Source organism: Maylandia zebra, linkage group LG14 (genome assembly GCF_041146795.1).
Source record: "Maylandia zebra isolate NMK-2024a linkage group LG14, Mzebra_GT3a, whole genome shotgun sequence".
NCBI classification, from domain to species: Eukaryota; Metazoa; Chordata; class Actinopteri; order Cichliformes; family Cichlidae; genus Maylandia; species Maylandia zebra.
In genome coordinates, this window is record NC_135180.1 from 632,294 (window position 1) to 646,965 (window position 14,672).

At 47.8% G+C, this 14,672-nt stretch overlaps 1 protein-coding gene across 5 annotated transcripts in view; it reads left to right on the forward strand.

Annotated features, from left to right (window-relative positions):
- Positions 1-14,524, forward strand: part of phldb1b (pleckstrin homology-like domain, family B, member 1b) — a 90,689-nt gene extending 76,165 nt beyond the window's left edge. For 4 of the 5 annotated variants that reach the window (XM_076892070.1, XM_076892071.1, XM_076892072.1 and 1 more), the window contains 7 exons: positions 3,174-3,218; positions 4,060-4,402; positions 5,299-5,389; positions 5,965-6,111; positions 6,967-7,186; positions 8,619-8,704; positions 10,896-14,524. In XM_076892070.1, coding sequence (XP_076748185.1) covers positions 3,174-3,218; positions 4,060-4,402; positions 5,299-5,389; positions 5,965-6,111; positions 6,967-7,186; positions 8,619-8,704; positions 10,896-11,036 — 1,073 coding nt within the window. In that variant the 3' untranslated portion in view covers positions 11,037-14,524. The remainder of the gene's footprint in view (positions 1-3,173; positions 3,219-4,059; positions 4,403-5,298; positions 5,390-5,964; positions 6,112-6,966; positions 7,187-8,618; positions 8,705-10,895) is intronic. The other variant, XM_076892069.1, reaches the window with a different exon arrangement.
- The last annotated feature ends 148 nt before the right edge of the window (positions 14,525-14,672 follow it).

Consider the following 14,672-nt stretch of genomic DNA (forward strand, 5'->3'; position numbering starts at 1 on the left):
GACAGGTCAGGGATAAAGTTACTGAGACATTCAAAGCAGGCTTAGGCTACACAAAGATTTCCCAAGCCTTGAACATCCCACAGAGCACTGTTCAAGCCATCATTCAGAAATGGAAGGAGTATGGCACAACTGTAAACCTACCAAGACAAGGCCGTCCACCTAAACTCACAGGCTGAACAAGGAGCGCGCTGATCAGAAATGCAGCCAAGAGGCCCATGGTGACTCTGGACGAGCTGCAGAGATCTACAGCTCAGGTGGGGAATCTGTCCACAGGACAACTATTAGTCGTGCACTGCACAAAGTTGTCCTTTATGGAAGAGTGGCAAGAAGCAAGCCATTGTTAACAGAAAACCATAAGAAGTCCCGTTTGCAGTTTGCCACGAGCCATGTGGGGGACACAGCAAACATGTGCAAGAAGCTGCTCTGGTCAGATGAGACCAAAATGCAAAACTCTGTGTGTGGAAAACTAACACTGCACATCACTCTGAACACACCATCCCCACTGTCAGACATGGTGGTGGCAGCATCATGCTCTGGGGGGGCTTCTCTTCAGCAGGGACAGGGAAGCTGGTCAGAGTTGATGGGACGATGGATGGAGCCAAACACAGAGCAAGCTTGTAAGAAAACCTGTTGGAGTCTGCAAAAGACTTGAGACTGGGGCGGAGCTTCACCTTCCAGCAGGACAACGACCCTGAACATAAAGCCAGGGCAACACTGGGATGGTTTAAAACAAAACATATCCATGTGTTAGACTGGCCCAGTCAAAGTCCAGATCTAAATCCAATCCAGAATCTGTGGCAAGATCTGAAAACTGCTGTTCACAAACGCTGCCCATCTAATCTGACTGATGCAAAGAAGAATGGGCAAAGATTCAGTCTGTAGATGTGCAAAGCTGGTAGAGACAGACCCTAAAAGACTGGCAGCTGGAACTGCAGCAAAAGCTGGTTCTACAAAGTATTGACTCAGAGCTGAATAATTACACACACCCCACTTTGCAGTTATTTATTTGTAACAAATGTTTGGAGTCATGTCTGATTTTGGTTGCACTTCTCACGTGTGCACCACTTTGTGTTGGTCTTTCACCTGGAATTCCAATAACGTTGATTCATGTTTGTGGCTGTAATGTGACAGAATGTGGCAAAGTTCAAGAATGCAATACTTTTGCAAGCCACTGTATCTGCATGTGTCTTATTGTCCAGGTCACTGGTTCCCAGTGTTGGAGTCTGGACCTCCTGCATGTTTGCAGATTCAATCTGAGACAGAGAGAAGCAGTTTGTATATGTTGTTCTGTGCTGTGCGTTAGTGTGGTTTCATTAAGGAGGCAGCAGCAGCTTTGTGTCCTGTACAGCTGTGACTTTGCTCCTCGGTCGTGGACAAACTTCAGATCAAAGCTGAAGGTTTCTGTGACCCTGGACAGATGCGAGCTTTGCTGTGTTGTTACATGCTGACTAGGGCTGCTCAATTAATCGAATTTTAATCACGATTACGATCTGGGCTTTCAACGATCATTAAAAATGACTGAGCCGATTATTAGCCCCTCCCTCATTTATCCGCGACACCTTAAAGGCCGGTCCGTGAAAATATTGTCGGGCATAAACCGGTCTGTGGCACAAAAAAGGTTGGAGACCGCTGATTAAGAGGACCCGAGGGAAGCTCGGAAAGCTAAGCAGGAGTTATTTGGAGAGGAGAGTGACTGCTGTTGGTTGAAAAGAGGTAAAAAAAAACTTCAGTGGTGTTGCACACTATGTTATATTATTTTTTAAAGTCATTGTTAACCCTTTAAAGCCGGTCAGAGCAGCACGCTCCGTGTTGTGTAACTATTTTTAAATCCCTGTAGAACCTGAACCGTGTAAGCTAGCGCAATAATTTGTTTTGCATATGAAACCGGAGGAGTTGTACTTACATCTGATGCCATCAGCTTGTCCTCGGTCACGGTTTCCTTCCACATAAAGCTTTGCAAAAATTGCATAAAAAGCGCTTGCAGGAACAAAAACATAATATTCCAGAAACACGCTTTGCCGATCCGATCAGCTGTTCGTAACACTTCCCACAGTGAAATGATGCACCTGCTGTTTTCTTTGCAAATTTGCATCATAGGATTGTTTTTTGTTTTTCCTGCAGTATATAAAAATTGCTGTATCTCCAAAATAAAACTATGAAGACACTCAAAATAAATTTCCTGTTGTTGTAAACTATTTTTTGCAACTTTATTGTATTTAAAGTTTTGAGGGATAAACCTCTTAAATTTCTCCAAGTAGAAATATATGTAAACAAAACAAAAGCGATTTTCAATATTTTTTGTAGTTTATTGCACTTTTGCAATTTATGTAATTACTATGGACTTAATGCATACATATTATTAAAATATGGGCTATAACAGTTGTATTGATGTATAGCAACTTGAAATGCTCCCACAAATGGCACTACAGCATGTAAAAAAAATAATATAAGCTCTGGCGGACTTGGTTCTATAGTAGGTCTTAAAGGGTTAAATAAATATCGTCAAATAATCGAGATCTCAATTTCAGTGAAAATAATCGTGATTATCATTTTTGCCATAATCGAGCAGCCCTAATGCTGACTCGTTAGTTTTGTATTTGTCTTATATTTTCCAAGTGTGCTCTCACTGCATAACAGTACATAACGATAACATTAATAATATTAACACTGATGATAATATGAAAATAAGCTCGTATCAAAAGTAAGCTGTAGCTGTGCTGGTGAGCAGCAGACAGCCTGGTGTGTACCAGGCGTCTGTGCTTCTTCCTCAGGTTCTCGCTAACTTGCTGTTTGTAAGCTAGCTTTTCCTCACTCAGCTGTGTCTGTGTGTGTGTGTGTGTGTGTGTGTGTGTGTGTGTGTGTGTGTGTGTGTGTGTGTGTGTGTGTGTGTGTGTGTCTGTGTGTGTGTGTCTGTGTGTCTGTGTCTGTGTGTGTGTGTGTGTGCGTGTGTGTGTGTGTGTGTGTGTGTGTGTGTGTGTGTGTGTGTGTGTGTGGGGCATCAGTGCTCCTAATGCGTCAGTGCCGTGTGACTAAATGGATCAGAGCAAAGCAGTCTGGTGTTTGTAGCTCGGCTGGCTGCCACCCACGGCTGCGGGGCTGCAAAGCGGAGCTGGTCACATTTGTCAGCTTTTCTCACGTCTGCCTATGTTGTGTCTGTGACTGCTGCACCACAGAGCCCCAGACCTCCAGACAGAGTGCCGTAGAGGGAAGCTCAGCAGGTAGATGGAGCAGCGCGTCCAGGGGTCGCACACTTCTCCCGCTCTCTGCGTTCGGCTGCGCAGACGCCGTCTGCGTTTGCTCAGCTGCTCTCTGTAAATCACAGGCAGGGTCTGAAATCAGCTGTTTGTCACAAAGGTACTGCTGTCTGCGTCTGCCGATGGGGACGCAAAGATGGAGCTTTAGCCTCGTAAACGAAGCAGCCTGGCTGCGTCCAAAGAAGAGAATTGGAGGCTGATCTCAAATGAGAGGCACTCTGACAGCTAGCTGCTGTTGATTTATCCATCAAAGGTAACATTTAACAGGACTCGACACGTGGCTGCGGTTCGTTTCAGACCCTGTCTCCAGCCAGCCCTCCCCTCCCTCTTCATCCTCTCTGGTGTGTCATTAACGCCTCTTTCTTTTCATCTTTTTCTTTGTCTGTAACATTGAATCCTCTTTCTTCCTCCATCAATCTTCCATGAACCTTCGTGCTGCTGGAGAATCAATTTTGCATGTTCAGTGTTCAGCGAGCTCCTGGTTTGGAGCCAGATGTGTTACGAGCTGCGCAGCGGCTTCATTCCAAATGTCGGATGTTGGACGGACACTTTTGCTTCAACTTTGTGGGTTTTTGTAGTTTTCCTCAAGCTTGTTATTACTGAGAGAGCACATACTTGTATGTGTGGTGCATGAATCTGGTGTTGCAGGTTGTGGGCTGGTGCTAGTCTCCTTTACGTGTTGAGTGATGATGTCCTTCACAGCCAGCTCTTTGTTTTCTGCAGGAACAAACGGGCCTGCTCGCACTCGAGTCATTGTTCCGTCTGCAGACCTCAAACGCTCACCGTGTCCCCCTCCCCCCTCCAGGTCAGCAGGTGATCGAAGAGCAGCGCCGCCGTCTGGCCGAGCTCAAGCAAAGAGCAGCAGCGGAGGCTCAGTGCCAGTGGGAGGCCCTCCACGGCTCCCAGCCCCACCTCGTAACCTCGTCCTCCCCGTCTCCCTCCTACTCACCCATCATGGCCTACAGCCCCGCGCTGAGCCACACTTCCTTGGGCCCCCCTCCTCTGGTTCACCACTCCATCCTGCACCATCAGCCCCCGTCGGCCGGGGAGCAGCCGTACGACACCCTGAGCCTGGAGAGCTCGGACAGCATGGACACCAGCGTGTCCACCGGGAACAACTCGGCCTGCTCGCCTGACAACATGAGCGGGTATGACGCACACACAGTGGATTATGGGGTTCTATGTTAATGTTTGTGTGTAGCTGATGTGAACACACTCTGGGTTTGTTGGCCGTGGCCTGGTTCAGTGTTGAGACGCCAGCTCCTGACACACCAGCTGCACCATCACGTCTGATGTCAGAGTCGTTGGTGAACATGTTTCGGCTGGTTCCTCACATCTGTTCCACTGAACACAGCTGCCTCCAGATCTGTGCGATAATAAAAAGCATTCTTCATGCTTCTGGTTATTTTTTGAAATGAAAGTTATTGTTACAAAAATGTGAGCATATCCACGGCGTGGCTTTGTCAGCAGATGGCCCCGCCCCTCCCTGAGCCTGGTTCTGCTGGAGGTTTCTTCCTGTTAAAAGGGAGTTTTTCCTTCCCACTGTCGCCAAAGTGCTGCTCATAGGGGGTCATGTGATTGTTGGGTTTTCTCTGTATGTGTTATTGTAGGGTCTACTGTACAATATAAAGCACCTTGAGGCAACTGTTGTTGTGATTTGGCGCTGAGTAGATAAAGCTTGATTGAAATGCTAAATTGAGACACACACACACACACACACACACAGTGGGCTGCTAATCTTCAGACTCCCCCTGTGAGTCTTTGTCCACAGTGGGCTAGTTTGCAGGCCATCTTTGAGTGTGGTCGAGCTGCACTGCAACAGTCCTCAGCACAGCGTGCTCACACTGGTTTGCTCACATTATGAAGAGTTTAATGGGATTGAAGCTGTGATGGAGAGGATCGTTCCACTGATGTGATTAATGCTGCAGCGTGACCTCATTAAGCGTTTTCATGTCTTTCTTGGGCTTTAGATGCTTTTATTTTGTATTTGTCGACTTATTGCTGTGAGACTTTGTGTAGTAACTAATGTCGTGTTTGATGGCAGCGTCGGAGGTGTGGACGCCCTGAAGATCGAGGAGATGGAGAAGATGCTGAAGGAGGCGCAGCTGGAGAAAGCCAGACTTATCGAATCGCGGGTAAGAAGCAGCGTCGCAAGTGCTGCAGCGTTAGCTGATTGTCCCGAATCCATACTCGCTGAGCGATGAGTTCTCGCAGCGCCCCCGTCGATAACGCTGAATTGAACTCGCATTTCTTAAAAAAATCAAAAGTTCCTGACAGCAGCGCAGAGCTGCTAATTATTTTATTGGACTTTGCACATTTTGTTTTTGTGCCTCGATGAAGCACCTCAGATGATCCCATCCATTATCTTCTGCTCTCACTGAGTCTGACTGCGAGCCCCATCCAATTAGGAAATCTCACACAGAGCAAAACAGTGAGCGCCTTTGTTTCTCACCCTCCAAACGGCTTCCACGCAGTCGTAGTACTGCAGTGTTTGCGTCGATGCATTGTGTGTGTCTGCCGATCATTACGCCTCCAAATATCAGAGTTTTGTGTTTAAAGAATGGAAGCTGCGCGGTGGTCAGCAGCTCCAGGTTGTGGGCAGCTCCCAGCAGGACACCCTGTACATAAATGTATGAAGAGCGAACATGTGCGCTCTGCCAAACCCTTCCACAGATCAAAAAAAATATTTAATGAAAGCGCTGTCCGCTAGGAACGGGAGAGCCTGGCTCGCCGGCAGATGCTCGAGGAGGAGAGGCGGAGGAGGGAGGAGGCCGAGAAGAGGCTGCAGGATGAAACTTTCCACCGGCAGCAGCTGGTGGAGAAGGAAGTCAAGATGAGGGCCAAGAACTTCTCTCAGGTCAGTGAAAGCAGATGTAATCGAGTCCGTGTGGCGGAAACGTGCAAAGTGACTCGACGGGCGGGTGTGGCGGCGCCACGGACGGCTGGCGGCACATAAATATGGCCGTGCTCGTAACAAAACCACCCCACGTGCATTTATGATGTAAACCCTGTGTGGCCATAAATACTGTCCATCGACATGCAACACAAACGTGAACGCGTGCTCCAACATTTAAAGCTTGTTCTTTACCGCCGTGTGCCAACAGTTGAATCCATGTTAACACAAAATGCTAAAAGTCTGTAAAGACGTGAAAGGTCTCCACAGGTGAGCCTGTGAAAGCACCAGGTTCAGCTTCATGGTCGGAAACATCAGAGTGACCTGCTGATGTTTCCCACTGTGACGGAGCAGCCTTTGCTTTTAAATGTCGTTTTTCATACTGTGTCAGAATAATGGTTGAAGGATCGTGGAGCGCACACGAGTGACCAAACAGGGTTAAGTCCTTTATTCAACATCTGTCCTGCGTGAGCAGCAGCTGGTCTTTGTGGCACAGAGACCAGCTGCAGCCAGGCAAAGAGTGCACGATGAGTAACCTTCTGCATTTTCATAGACATTAAAACATGTGGCATAAACCTGACTTTGAAAATGAAGCGTGTGATTTATGCCTGATGTGGGCGCCTCGTTATCAGGCCGTCCACAGACAGGTGGAGGAGGTTAAGAAGGTTGTTGATCAGACTGTGACTGGCAGCTTGGTGCAGAGACGTTTCTGTCTTACTGTGTTTTTATGTGTTCATGTCTGCATCCTCAGACCTGCAGCAGGTTCTGCGTCTGCATCGTCCGTATCAGTGACTCCTCTGCCCATGTCTGTCCACGCAGGCCCGTCCTATGACTCGCTACCTGCCCATCAGGAAGGAGGAGTTTGATCTGCGCTCGCACATCGAGTCGTCAGGTCACAGCGTGGAGACGTGCTATCACGTCATCCTCACCGAGAAGATGTGCAAGGGCTACCTGGTGAAGATGGGAGGCAAGATCAAGTCGTGGAAGAAACGCTGGTTCGTGTTCGACCGCCTCAAAAGGACGTTCTCCTACTATGTTGGTAAGAGCCGAGGTGTCCGCGTCTGCTGTGTTAGCGTGGCGCTCTTTGTCTGTCTGTCCCAGTTTAACACCTGACAAAGTCAAATGAACAGAAGAAGCGGTCCCCAACCTGTTTTACATCAGTCGGTTTGTGTCTGACAGTATTTTCATGCACCGGCCTTTAAATACAACAGAATAAAACCAAAAAAAGAAGATTTCTGTATGACACACGGGAAAAGACCCAGGGAAACCATAAACTTCACACCTGAGGCTCAACTCGCGGTACCTAACGTGGCCCCGACCCTGAGAGCACACCTGCCTGTGGAAAAGCGCTCTGTAGGGAAACAAACCCCTGATGTGTCTGGGTTCTTCAGTGTAAGTGCTCTGAAGCTTTCATCACTCAGTCCGAGGGGATGGATGTTTGTGTCCTCAGTGATGCTGAAAGCACAAACCTAACACGGTGACAAAATAACCTCCGCCTGCGTTTCACTCTCAGCTCTTCTCATTTGCTCTTCTGGATGATTTTCATGTTCAGTCACCAGTGGAAACTGAGATGATGTGGAAAGCAGAGCGAAGCAGCAACGCTGTGAGTGAGAGCAGCAACGAGTGAGAGAGCATGCGTCCTCCAGGCTTGGAGCAGATCTGCGTGCACCTTGCAGGCTGGTGTCATTTGAGTGGCGAGCTCGGGGACGCTCGCTGACGGCCTTTGAAGTGCTCAGAAGGTTCCGCTTAAAGCTGCCTAAAGCGTACCTTGTTGAAAGCGAGCCAGGGCGAGGTGGTGTACGGAGATTACTTTGGCAGTAGTTAAAATGCACTCGGCGCCACGCTCTCTGAGGAGCTGATTGAGATGCACCTCTCGCCCTCTTCTCTTGACCTTGAACAGCATTTAACTAGAGGTGACGTGCAGAAGTCACAAGCGACGCTAATTCGCATTAACCAGCCTCCACCAGCAGCAGCAGCGGGTCGTTGGCTAGTTTAGATGCAGCCTGATGAGATGCAAATGCAGGGCTGTTTGAATGCTAAAGAGGTCGTTAGCAGATAATAGCAGCGCGTTAAAGGCAAAGCGCCGTTCCTCGAAATGAAGCGCGGCGTCTCTACCTACTACTCTTTAAGTTGGCTCGTGGAGTGTTTGTGCCTGGAGGTAGAGAGGGGCTGTTGAGTTCCCCACCGGTTCCTGACTGCAGTTCTGCAGTGGCTGATGAAACAAACTGCAACCATGTACCAGAGTAGCGTAAGAATGCAGTCAAGTGTGAAAATACAATGAGAGCACCACTGGCTTAAAAACAGAGGTGGGGGGGGCACCGTGCTTGTCCTTTTCCATCCATCACTCTAATTGTACTCTGGTCAAAGTTTGATCCCTTTCAGCGTGCCGTGGGTCTTCCCTGTCCTCCGTGCCAGCCTGGGAAAGTGCAAACGTTTGAGTTTCTGACCAAAGCCTCATTTCTGTCCTGCAGACAAACACGAGACCAAGCTGAAGGGAGTGATCTACTTCCAGGCGATAGAGGAGGTTTACTACGATCACCTGCGCAGCGCCACTAAGGTACAAATCTTTAAGTCTCATCCTTCTTTCCTTCACGTCTCCTCCTCCTGTCACACTGAACATAAGCAGCATGTGCATCCTCGCTTTGTGCTCGCCCGCCTGACCTCGGCCGCCGTGTGCGCCGGGGGATGTAGTTCTATTGTGCTGACACCCTCAGTGACAGAGTCGCACCCTAACTAATCCTTCCCTGTGTCTGTCCCAGTGATCCCAGTACAGACCAGTGGAGTGTTTCGAGCGCTTCCTCATTCATATGCTTCACAGAATACATCCAGGCTGTATTTATTAAGAAGTGCTGCCTGTGAGTGTCTGATTCCTCTGTTCACAAACGCCTGACGCAGCCGTAGGTGTCTCTCCGCTCATGTTTCTTGCTGCTCGTCTTGAGCCTCCACATCTTGTCACTTTATTTATCTGCGACATAAAGCCGAGCTGCTGTGTTTGACGGGCTGTCGCAGTACACCACGCTCTGACTGCGGGGCTCTGATCGACTCTGGAACTTTGATTCGACTTGTCACTTCCAATGTGGCGTTACAGAGGGAAACTTTAGAGTCTGCTGCTCTTAGCAGCGGCACAAAGAGCTGATGTTACCATGTCAGAAGGAGAACGTGGGTCTGTTTTAATTAACAGCAATTTATTAGTATTTTAATAGTAAACTAACAGCATACAGCATAACAGCATGGGGCGATCGTGGCTCAAGAGTTGGGAGTTCGCCTTGTAATCGGAAGGTTGCCGGTTCGAGCCCCGGCTTGGACAGTCTCGGTCGTTGTGTCCTTGGGCAAGACACTTCACCCGTTGCCTACTGGTGGTGGTCAGAGGGTCCGGTGGCGCCAGTGTCCGGCAGCCTCGCCTCTGTCAGTGCGCCCCAGGGTGGCTGTGGCTACAATGTAGCTGCCATCACCAGTGTGTGAATGTGTGGATGACTGGATATGTAAAGCGCTTTGGGGTCCTTAGGGACTAGTAAAGCGCTATATAAATACAGGCCATTTACCATTTACTTCATGTGTTTCTCTTACCCTGCATTATCTTTAGTGTCAGTGTGGAACCAAAGGTGCCTGAAGTGTGTGGAGACTTTTCATCTGACATGGATGTGTTAGCTGATCCATTGGCCCATCTGTCAGTATCTGCATTTATTTTGGCCCACGGGGGAAAGTAGAGACGGGGAAATGTTATGAGTGTTGGTGTTGCCTAGTTTGTCCACCAGAGGGCACTCGGTGTTCCAACTGGGAAGTTACAAAAATCACCAAATTGGCCAAGCCGAGCAGCCGGGCAGGAACGAGTGGATTTTAAATAGCTATACGTAGCAGCTGTTTGGAAACACTGGATTGTTGGTGTGGAGCTGATGTTAGACGGCTCTAATACTGGCAAACAGTTTTTTTGCCCGTGTAGCATCACAGCCTCGGCCCACAGTCCGAGTGCCTCAACATAATGAGTGTTTCATTTAAGCTGTGCAACTGCAAGCTGCTCTGCAACCCACCTCCACCATGCTGCTCCACCTGCTCGGCTCGGTCCTGCGGGTCTTCTTCCCAGCTCCTAGGAGAGGCTTTTTGGCTACACAGAGCGAGGGATTCTGGCAGCTCAGTCAACGGACAGGCACTCGTTTGGTGTTTAAAAGAAAAAGAGAGCCTACAGCGCGTAACCCAACAGCTGCTGGTTCTGAAGCTCGTACAGGAAATGAGCTCAGCACCAGAGCGAGACACGTGGGTCGAGCTGCACTGCACAGTAGCTGATCGTCAGTGATGGCTCGTGGCAGAGAAACCCCAACAATCAGGCGAGCAGCACGCACTCTGTGACAGTGGGAAGGAAGAGCTTCCCTTTAACAGGAAGAAAACCAGCAAAACCAGGTTGGGGTGAGGGGAGCCATCATGCTCCCGCCTCCTGTGTCCTGGTCTGCTCTTGTCTGTACCAAATTCTGTTCCCTGTCTGTACCCTCAGCATCCGTCCACCTGAGGGTCGTGCTGCGTTTAAATAGCTTTGTTCTGTGTTTGGCGTCTTCTTTTGAGGCAGAAATGAGGTACAAATCCAGTCCAATAAAAACATACAGTGATGTTGCATAAACCTGAATCGGTCGTTGGACCTTACAGAAGAGACCTGAAGGAGCCTTGAGAGCGGCGGTGACTCGCTGCATGCTGATGGTTAGCTCTTTGTTAACTGGACATTTCCCGTCTCTCTTGTTTTTTGTCCCGGTGTCCTCCAGAGCCCCAACCCCTCGCTGACCTTCTGCGTCAAGACCCACGACCGCCTCTATTACGTGGTGGCCCCGTCGGCCGAGGCCATGAGGATCTGGATGGACGTGATCGTCACGGGAGCGGAGGGGTACACGCAGTTCCTGAACTAAGAAGAGCGCTGGGACAAGCCGGCGGCTTTGGCGGGGACGCTCCCATCACAGACTCTTCCTGTTTCCTGTCCTCCGACGGCTCGCCTTCCTGTTTTACTTTTGAATCTAACATCTTTGATTTGACCGTGTACTTGTTTCCACCTCCACTCTATGTGATTCTGTCTGGATTTAAAAAGGGAGGAAACGTGCGCACGCACACACGTCTGTATATAAACCAAATGTAAACCTGTCAAAGACTTTATTACAAAGCCTTTCTATATTGCCAAATGGAGATCTTATAGTTAACTGTTTGTTGAACTTTTGTATTTTTTGTTCCTTTATTTCTTTTTTACTTGTAGAGAAAATTGCCAAATCACACGATGCCAATGTGTTTTCCTTTCATGACTTTGTTAGACAGGAATAGTTCAATCGAATCCTGTAATCATTTTTAGAAATATTTGAAAAAAAATCTCATTTCCAATGTGTAACCTGAGAAATACTGTAACCCCTGAGTGAGCCGGAGCTGGAGAGGACGTTTGTAACGGCGAAACACAGAGGAGCGCGTTTCAGCTTCACACTGAAGACAATGAGCCAATCACACTAAGCCAATCAGCATCCACAGCTACACCCACGGCTCCACCCTGTTCCTATCTCCACACACAGGCTTACCAAAGTAACTGGAAGTGATGTTAGACTTTGAGCCGCTCACGAGTTCACTCTGCAGTTCTCACAGCAGTTTGCCCCGTGGAGGGTTGGGAAGGTGTCAGTATTCAAGTTGCTTGTTGACCAGGCTTTGTGCAGGATTTGGTGCATTTCAGTTAATGTAGTACAATACACAGTACTGTGTATCAAAGCTAGCAAGAGCTGGTGAGACTAAAACATGTAGCTAATGCCACAACAGCGTTAGCTTAGCGTGAAGACTGGAAGCCCTGAGAAATGTTAGCCTGGCTATGTGTGTAAAAACCAGTCGTGGTTTTAGTACATCTCATTGGCTGTCCCACTCAGTCTTCATAGTAAACTGGTCATTTCCTTTGCTTTATCTTGTTGGTTCTCTGTGTTTTGTATTTAGCTGAAGCTAGCTAACTTTCTTAGCAAGCTAAAAAAGAGACAAGCTGCTAGCTTAAAAGTCTCGCTTTCTAGCTAGCTCTGTCCCTTTGCTTCCAGTCTTTTTGCTAGTCTGAGCTAACCCTAACCCTCTTAAAGAGGACCCGGCCTTCTGTATCTTCATGTTCATGTACACAGTTACATCTTGTATACATTCAGTCATTATTTCAATCAGTTTTGCGGCGTCATAACAAACTGATCGACTTATCAATCAGTCATCTGCTCTAGGCACAAGAAGCCCGAGCATAACAGGCGTTACATAAACACTGGACGCTGCCCCGTGGTAGGCTTCCTGACGTTCTGCAATCAATGGTAGTGGGCTTTCAGGGAGGGGAGGGGGTCTCGAGAGACGGATGCTGAAACCGAGGGTGAACCGAGGGGCTCTAAAGTTGCCCAACTGAAGATGAACTGAAAGCAGAGAGAGATGGGTCCTCTTTAAGAAAGCGTTCATAATCCAGACGCTCATCGGTCCTTTGACAGCTTTGAAACTGGACTTTCCCTGAAAGTTTTCCATGTGCTGTTGTAAGCCAGGGGCAACAAGCCTCATCATCAGCTATCCACAGTCTCTACTTTCCTAAATTATTAATTGCGTAATGAAGAAGCGGTCAGTCCATCACATTCACTGGGGGACCTCGAGTCTCAGAGATTGACCGCTACACTGGTCTCACCAAAGCTGCCACGTTCTCAGTGCACTTGTTGAATATGTTGAACAGGAATCTCACTGTGTCTGTATCAAGCTGTCATTTTGCCAACTCTAGGTGCAAACTGCATCTCTTTGTGTGCACAAAGTGGTAAATCTTCTGTTTGCCAAGTAGCCTTTAGCTAACCTGATATGACTGCTGGGAAGCAGCCATCACCACTGCCAGCCTAAGCAACAGCTACCAGATGGCACCAACACAGGACCACACAACACTTTGGACTGATGCAATTCAGAACTGTGCCTTGACTATGTTGTTGTTGTTATTGTTGTCGATGCCGTGTCTGTGAGTAGAGCACAGCCTCTCCAGTTATATGAATGCATTGACTTTGTTTCTGAGCTTCACCACGGGGGTGTGGCACCACCCTGAGCGGTGGGGATCAGCTACCACACTATTGGACAAAGTGTTTTATTTTTCTTTCAACCAGTTTAATTCAATATTTATTTCGACGTAGCATCAATTAAGTCATCTGTTCCAAAGTGGAGTGAGAATCCCAACAATCCCAGCGTTTGGTGACTGCAGGGAGGAAGAACTCCCTTTTAACAGGAAGAGGACTTCAGTAGATCCAGGATCAGGGAGCGGCACAGAGAGACTTGATAACAATAAAAAGAATGAAAGCAGCTGTATGCAGATTTAAGGTGGAATTCACCAGTTTAATTAAAAAAATCAAGTGAGTTGCTGTACTGAAGTACAAGTCAGAAGTATTTATACTCCACTGCATTCTCTCATGTTACACTCCAGAAGCTACACGTCGTGGCCTCCGGCTCATTTATGTAGCTCGTTTGTTTTCATTTGAAATCGGCACAGTTCCATTTTTATGGGTCATAACGAGTACAGCTTTTTACACTGCAGTACCGCTGCTTTCAATATTTAGTTGTTTCAAGGCATTTGATTTTGTTGTCCATGCTGACAGACGGCTCTTCTTTCATTACGTACTCATTTCCCCTGCGATGGAGCGATGGGCTGATTCCTTGGTTCCATTATGAACATCTGTCTTAAAACTAAAACCTGCTCAGTCTCTTTCTGTGGCCCGCTGCCTGCACCAGGATGGATAAATCAATCTTGCACCTTCGGCTTTGATGGAGCGCCTTGTGTGGCTCATCTCACCGTGGTCGGTTTGGGATCAGCAGGTTTCCAGTGCTACTTTGATTTGTAGGAGCATGCGGAGCTGGTTTCATGTGTCGGTATAGTGATGATTACTTATAGTTGTGGTGCCTGAGACAGTGATATGTTTACTTATTATAAGACTAGTGAAAAGACCTTAATATACTCTGTCCCTACCACCCACTTGCCTTTTATTTCCCTGCACAGCGAGGACGTGCAAACCAAACTATTCAACACTGGCGAGGCTGTTAAATGCCGTCTGTGGAGAGCAGGAGGTGCACGCATCACTGTCATTCTGTGAAGACGATGCCTGAATGAAAACATGGAAATCAAACAGTATTGTATGGAAAGAAGTACAATTTTTACTTGTATCATTTTAGAAGTTTTATTGTCAGTTACATTTCAGATGGTATGGTAGAGATGTATCAGCGAGTAATCCACCTCACACTCACTAGACTCTAGTGTTCTTCATAAAGTGGTTCCTGTCACACACACACTCATACACACTCTTAGTACTCGGACCATGCTGTTATTGGTACCCTGTATGTCTCGTGTCATTTTCATGTATGGATTGTGTCAGCTCTATTAAACGACTATCACAGATTGGCTGCTTCCTCCACTTCAGCAGGTTCCAGTGTTGAGAGAGACAGACCAGTAACTGCTGTACGGACGCTAACGCTGACTGATTACGGGCTTGTTACACAGCCATCATAATGACAGCTCTAACACTGAGAAAAAACTAAAAATACAT